Here is a 7,500-nt window from a genome sequence, read left to right on the forward strand (position 1 = left end):
AGCAAGGCAGGTGCGCTGGAAGCAAGGCCTTGGGGCTCGTGATGCGTGAGCGCGACCAAGTGAGCCGCATGTTGAACGAGTGCCCACGCTAATGACCTCGTGTGTAGGCTGGAGCAGTGGTTCTCAAAGTGGGTGCTGTGGCACTGGCACCCTAGGGTGCTATTATTCAAGCCCAGGGCTGCCTCTACTTGACAATATTTGGAATTCATCAATATCACTTCAGTTTAACCACTTATACTTAGTGAAACGGACCTGAGTTACACTGTACTTGGTGCAATCTTTTTCAGCCTATACAGTACACCAAGTCTCTTCATCAAAAATAGCAGATCTACAAGCTCACAACGCATCACACTGTGTCACAACATGACACGTTGTGAGCTGGTAGATCTGCTATTTTTAGTGAATGTTCCTCCAGAATAGCGATGCTGGGGTTTAAAGGACAACTTTGTTTTTTTACAACAAGGGTTCATATTATAGATTGTAATTAGAGAAAAGAAAAGATGAGTGTTAAAATGTTTTCATTTACTGCTTTCTATCGTTTTGGCGATTTTGATTACTTTGATTTCAGTGGTTGGGGGCATGCGTGCAAGTGGCTAAATATGTCTTTTTAGACACAATAAGCCCATTCCCAAGATGTACCACAGTCTTTCATGGGTCAGATGTGACTTATGGGGGCTAGTAGTGTTACTGTAAAGAAATCGCCGGCTTATTGTGTCTAAAAAGACATATTTAGCTACTTGCACGCATTTTAACACTCATCTTTTCTCTAAACTATGAACCCTTGTTGTAAAAAAACAAAGTTGTCCTTTAAGTGGTTAAACACCAAGTATAAAAGTAATTTTCGATCTGTCCTAATGGAAACAGATATTCTCAAGTTTTTCCTTGTTTTCCAAGTTTCCCCTGTATCTTAAGGGAAAAGATTTCCATATTTGACATAAATGTAAAGTGCTAAAGTGACAATGAAATTAAAAGGGCGACCTGAGTCAAAAATGTTTGAGAACCGCTGGACTAGAGGACTGGATTGTCTGGGTCGGCAAGCAGTGTGGACAGACTAGGTTATTATTATCTGTTTTGAAATGGCACACAGTACGCAGAATATTGAGTGAAACAAAACAAGCAATTCCCTAGTCTCACTTGGTCAGAACCACAGAGTCTTTCTGTACATCATCCATTCCAGCGACGGAGGTCAAGTATCTATGTAATGTCTGGCAACTGTGAGACTACTTTCCTCCGTTAAAATTGATTTAAACATGATTCGGGAACAAGTCAAACAGTTATACTGTAGGTACTTTTCTCGTCGGCAAGAGTGAAAACACAGTGACCATTAATGGTGAGGCCTACAATGAGAGGGCAGCATGACTTGTCTGTGTGTCATGTCACTGTTTCTCAGTCTGTTCAGTTCAGTTCAGTTTTTCCTAATATTTCATGCTGCTGATATTGTAATAAGTCTGCAGACAAATTACAGTTGTAGGCTACTGTCGTTGAACACTGTTAGCATAGCATAGCCATAGCAACTTAGATGTTACTTTGTACCTGCTACTCTGCACTAGACCACGGATCCAAGACGGCCATCTGTCATGACAATCATGAATGAACTTCGACATAGTGTTTGCACATTCTCTCTTTGTGGTCGGTACATCTACATAAACGTTCAGGTCACTGATACATTATACTGAGAAAATGCCCACCGATCAGATTACAATGCTTTTTATTGAACAATAAGGAACATACAGGTACTTCTGAGGGCTCGTACATAATTGTAACATCCGTGGTCATGGGGTGAGCACTTTAGATTTGAAATCCAAAATGTTTATGCAGATGTTGAAGTTCATCCATGACTGTCAATGTTGGAAAGTAACTAAAGTAACAAGAAAAGTAATATTATAACCTTTTTTCAGTGACTAGTAATATAATGAATACAAATGTCAAGTAAAGTAAAGTAGTAAGTAACAAGTTACTTTTGGCTGGGGGTAATTATGTAAAGTAATAATGACTGTTTACTGTTTTTTGAGTAACTTGCCCAACACTGATGACTATCATATAATATGTGACTGAGTGTGACACAGGGGCAGTCATTTCGGAAGCCACAACTTTAGACCACAGCTGAAATTACCTTTTTTTTTTTTTTTTTTTTTTTCACGAAAATGTGATAAAGCCACAAAAGCATAAATAAATATCAGGCTACATTTCACTTAAACGCCAGAGCTTAACTCTGCATGTAAATAAGACTCTTTTTAATGAGAGAGATCATGAGGTCATTGCAGGTCATTGCAGGTTAGAAATATATATATTTAGAACTTGAATATCTCAAAAGTAGTATTTCAGCATGGCATCATTCTATAAGCCATATCTTCAAAACTGATGGGTCAATCTCCACAACCCAGCTTTCAAATGAAATGAAAAAATGAAAATGAAAAAAAAAAAAAAAAAAAAATTCAATGACTAGCCGTCAGCCGTGCTGGGACACATATATGATAATTGTGCATCAGGTCGACTGTATTGCACCACAAGACCAACTGGCCCCATCACAACAGTGCATAAAGCTATGTTTCCTATTAGCACCAACCTCCTTAGTAGCACCTCCTGCAAACGGAGCCCAGGAGAGTTTGTAGAGGACAATGTCATTGGCCGAGTGATCCCAGCTGACCCGGAAGCTGTTGGTAGTGATGTCACTGGAACGCATGTTCAGAGGGCCGGGAACGGGAGCTGAGAGAGAGAGGGGGGAGAGGGGAACAGGCCAGGGTTATTATAGTTAGCGAAAACTAACTATTATATGTAATTTTCGTTAACTGAACCAAATAAAACTATGATAATAACAAATTAAATAAAAACGATAAATAACTGAAACTGCATTGAGTGATTGCAAAACAAAAATGCACATATTTTTTTTGTTTTTCTCATTACCAACAGTTTTAAATGGTATCTTTGGTTTAATTTTTGTTATACAATAGGCCCACTTACTCTGACCTTTTTGAATCCTGCACCTGACAAACAACCCAAAGTATGGGGGGGAAAAAAACTAAAACTAACACTAAATAGCTAATTAAAACTAAGCGCTGTCACAAAAATTAAACAAATCAAAACCCGTTCTAAAAACGAATTAAAACTAACTGAATTTGAGAAAAAGAAAAGTAAAAACAAACTAAAACTAAACTCTAATGAAGAATCCTAAACTATTCTAACCTTGGTAGTCTACTACAGGCAGGGAGTTAAGAGCTCTCAGGCTGCTGCACTGGTTTCAATTAGCCCTGTCGACTCTTCCCTACATGACTGACCTAAAAGGACTTGCTTCACGTTGCTCTATTGGGTTAGCAGGGCTGACCTTAATGGTATAAATTCAGCAGGGCTCCAACTTTATGCACCTGGTTCATTGAACCAGGTTTGGCAGGAGGTAAATTAACATTGAAATAGCCTATGGATGTGAATAGTTTAATAGATGCTTGACAGCAATACATTTCTTTCGGCTGACTCAGCTTGTAGAGAAGAAAGTGTTCGTTGCCTTAAAGGGATATTTCAACAAATCAATAACTGTTAGCATGATGGAATAGTGGAGGACAGAAGAAGGACCTTTTAATGTGCCTGGGCTGTTAGGCCGAGGTGTAAATGAGTTTGGCGGACGGCCAGAGCAGTTAAGGAACTAGTGGAGGTAATAAAACTCAACATCGTTTAGCAGATGAGAGAGGAATGACTGGCCCTATAATGGTGGCGAGACAAAGGACACTTTCTGATGCAATGTACACAGAAGAAGTCTCATCTTCCAAGGATATGCTTTATGGATAAATGAAATGCCATATGTGTGCTTAATATGGACTGTAAGGAGTGATGATTAGATATATAAAAACTAAAACAGAACACAAAAAAACGTCCAAAAACATACAAACCAAAAACCTAAGCACATAACTTGCAATAAGCTGCAACCAGCTCTCTGTTTTTCGAGGTTGGACATGTGACTTAGCATGACCATTACACAGGGGTCCTCAATGTGTACGCATACATGCGTCTGTGGCAAACACTTGGCCTTGTCTGTGGCAAGTTTTAGATTAGATTTTTATACACCATTATAATGTTCTTATATTTTGATCATCAAGTCAAATCGAGTGAACTAGATGTTCTCAAATGTTTTATTTGCAAGGATCCTCATATAACTCTCAGTTTGTACAAATGGAACCAAATGGACCCTACCAGATTTACAGACGTGTTATGGTAATTCAGGGCTATCACTTTGTGTGTTTCTGGTAATACTTGTTTTGTATGTCTGTGGCAAAAATGGAATTGACAGACATGTCCACCACGAGTCAACGTGGCGACGGCCCCTGCCATTACAACGTCACATGTAAAGCCACACTTACTGGTGGTGAAGCCATCGGTGAGAGGTTCTGACTGGCCCTCATCGTACAGAGCAGAGATGGCCACAGAGTACTCCATCAGCGACGTCAACTCACTGAGGTCATAGGAACTCACTGGACCCACCTCCACCTGCAGGACACACGCACGCACGCACACATGCACGCACGCACGCACGCACACAGACAGACAGACACACAGAGAGAGAGTTAGTGTCGAAGTGTCCTTCAAGACGCTGAACCCATAATTGCTCCCGGTGAGCAGGTTGGTGCCTTGCATGGTTTCCTCTGCTGTCAGTGTGTGAATGGGTGAATGTAATGCATAATCTACGTAAAGCACGTTGGATAAAAGCGCTATATACTGTAAATACACCATTTACCATTTTAAATGTGCTATACAAATTCATTTGATTTGATGTGTGCCCCACTTTATGATTGTCCTTGCGTCTTCTTGTTAAATACAAAGAAATAAGTCACAATGTGAATGTTCTAGATTAGAAACGTTTTCACGCCTTTCTGTGTGGAGTTTGCATGTTCTCCCCGTGTCTCCTAGGGTAGGTACCCTCACAAAAAAAACATGCAGTAATCCTGGTATCTATACTGCCTCCCCCTGGCCAGCCGGGGGGCCTGATAGAAGGGAAAGGAACTGGTCGGAATAACGTGTTCCTTCCACGCGCTATGTCATTAGGTGATCACTCCTCATGCATTGAAGGAAGCATTACATGAGCTCAGTTCGGGGCCCTCTCCAGGTTGGCAGAGGGAGAGAGTAGTGCCCAGGATTACAGCTTAGGCAATTGGCACTGGGTGAAAAATGGGTTACAAAATCTGTGATAAAATTGGTTTCACATACTTCCTCAGTGAGCAGTCCGTCTGTCTTGACCCACATGATGCGGTAACCTTTGACCCCTCTGAGGGCGGGGTCCCAGCTGATATGGGCGGAGTTATGGGTGATGTCAGAGAACTGCAGGTTCCTGGGAGGGCTCAGTGGTACTGGAGAGAGAGAGAGGAGCAATATAATGAATAATGGCGACCAAAGGTCGCAGTTTACCATGAGAAATATCACAGCTGTCTCTGTATGTCTGTGTGTGTATGTACACATTTTTACAGTCTATGGCAGGGTTCCCCAATTAGTTTTCCCCAAGGGCCGAATTATGTCTAGGGTACCAAGCCGAGGGCCACAACATTGCAGGGGGCGACGGTGGCGTTCCCGCTACTCCAGCGTCAGTTCAGATATCGTTGTTGTCGGGTGAAAATCTTGTATGTCCAAAACCGTTCGTTTTGCATTTACTGTATCATTTTAAAAATGATTCAAACTAGTGAAAACAGACGATCTACAAGCACACAACGCCTTGCACCGCGAGGCGTTGTGTGCTTGTAGATCTGCTGTTTTCACTACTTTTGTGCGACGGCCTTGTATGAAGAAGCAGGGCTTTACTTTGCGAAAGAAACAAATTTGGAGATACGAGGTTTCTAACCGACAATGATGATATACTAGTGTTGTTGCTGCTCTTATACCACCATTATTACTGGGGTTGGTGGGGGCCAGACAGTAGCCCCCCGCGGGCCGCAAATGGCTCGCGGGCCGCCTATTGGGGAACCCAGGTCTATGGTATGGTTCTCTTGACACATCACTGTGACATCACAGGTGAGAGGGATCTCCATGTATGGGCGTGTGCAAGTGGGCGTGCGAGTGTGTGTGCATGTGCACATTTGTACGAGTGTGTGTGCTGTTGTTGCCTACGTGGTTCATAAAAGCCAGAGCTGAAGCAGATTTTGTGTCTCCAAAGGTGGAGGGAACACAGTGGCCCCGGGGAGCAGGGAGGCCATGTTGTCCCTCTTAACACCTTCCAAGCCCCGGCAGAACCCCCTGAACCCCGGTACTGCCGTGCAATCAGCGTTTTATTTATAAACATATTTTAAAAAACAAACACACCAAATGATAAACAACGCGCGCGGGTCGTTCAGTGCAAACCAGCAGGACGTGCACACACTACGTGTTTGGGCGGCCACTTACTTAGAAGCTGCTGCTGGCTGTATTTCTGCCGTTCATTTGCATGGAGCGAGATGGGGTAATCCGCGAGAAAAAACAGCGTTCGAAAGTACATTACGTCCTCGTCGCACGCACATCGATCTAATTCCATGTATTCCACTCATTCCGAAGCCTTGATTTCGCCTCTCGTCTGGTCGAAACTCTTGAGGGGATGGGCTAAACCAGGCTGCAGCACACACAGTGAAGGGGAACGTAATGGCCGCTCGTGGAGCCAGTGGCAGAGCCAGCCGATGACGTCATCACGTTTCTGACGTGATCTGATTGCGCAACGTCTCTTAAAGAGACAGAGCACGACCTGCGACTGTATTTTTCAAAAAATTATGATTAATTTCATAAATTACGGCAATAGACGGGAATAGACGATTGGCTGATGGGACCCAGTAGGAAGTCCGAGGGAGTGCGGCCAGGCTTAGAAGGTGTTAAAAACACCACAGATTTCATGTCTGCTGGTCCTGCTACATGACAAGGCGCTATCATAAGTCATGTAGCAGGACCACCAGACACAATGTAATATTCCGTTGATTTCAATAAAAATAGTTTTTACCAAGTGTGTGTCAGAGTGTCACACTTATCACGTGACGTTCATCCCTTCCCCCATTCGCTCATACAAGGTCATGACCTATGTCAGGGGTCCTCAAATACAAATCTTGAAGGTCCACAAATATTTTTTTGAAACAGGCCCGGGTCCGGGGAAAAAAAAAAAAAAAATATATATATATATATATATATATATATAAATTAAAATATATTTATATTCGCTTATTTTTAATATGTCGGTCAATCTTAAATAGTAGGCTAAGATACAAAAAAGTACCAACCAGGGGTTGACACCATGGTCTCAGAGGCACTTGTCCGTCTGGAAAGTACAGGTCATGTTCTACTTGCCCTCAGTCATGGCCACTTGCCCTCATTATTGTTCATCTTACATAATTAGGGATCCCTTTCTTATTTTTATTTTTTTACAATGGCTGATGTGTTGTTTTTTTTTTTTTGTAGTAGTTTGTTGATACAGTAATAACCTCGCCCACCAGGCTTCATGCAGTAATGGTCTTTTCCCGTTTCTTTCTTTATTAAAAGGGTCCTTAAATTATGACTTCACTGTCATCT

At 42.2% G+C, this 7,500-nt stretch overlaps 1 protein-coding gene across 1 annotated transcript in view; it reads right to left on the reverse strand.

Annotated features, from left to right (window-relative positions):
* Positions 1-7,500, reverse strand: part of col14a1a (collagen, type XIV, alpha 1a) — a gene marked incomplete at its 5' end in the record, with an annotated part of 191,350 nt that overhangs the window by 152,245 nt on the left and 31,605 nt on the right. Inside the window, 3 exons of the mRNA XM_080752542.1 lie at positions 2,567-2,706; positions 4,350-4,476; positions 5,194-5,333. Of these exons, the coding sequence (XP_080608668.1) occupies positions 2,567-2,706; positions 4,350-4,476; positions 5,194-5,333 (407 nt within the window). The remainder of the gene's footprint in view (positions 1-2,566; positions 2,707-4,349; positions 4,477-5,193; positions 5,334-7,500) is intronic.

This window comes from Nannobrachium achirus, assembly GCF_963921795.1.
Source record: "Nannobrachium achirus genome assembly, chromosome: 2".
Taxonomy (NCBI): domain Eukaryota; kingdom Metazoa; phylum Chordata; class Actinopteri; order Myctophiformes; family Myctophidae; genus Nannobrachium; species Nannobrachium achirus.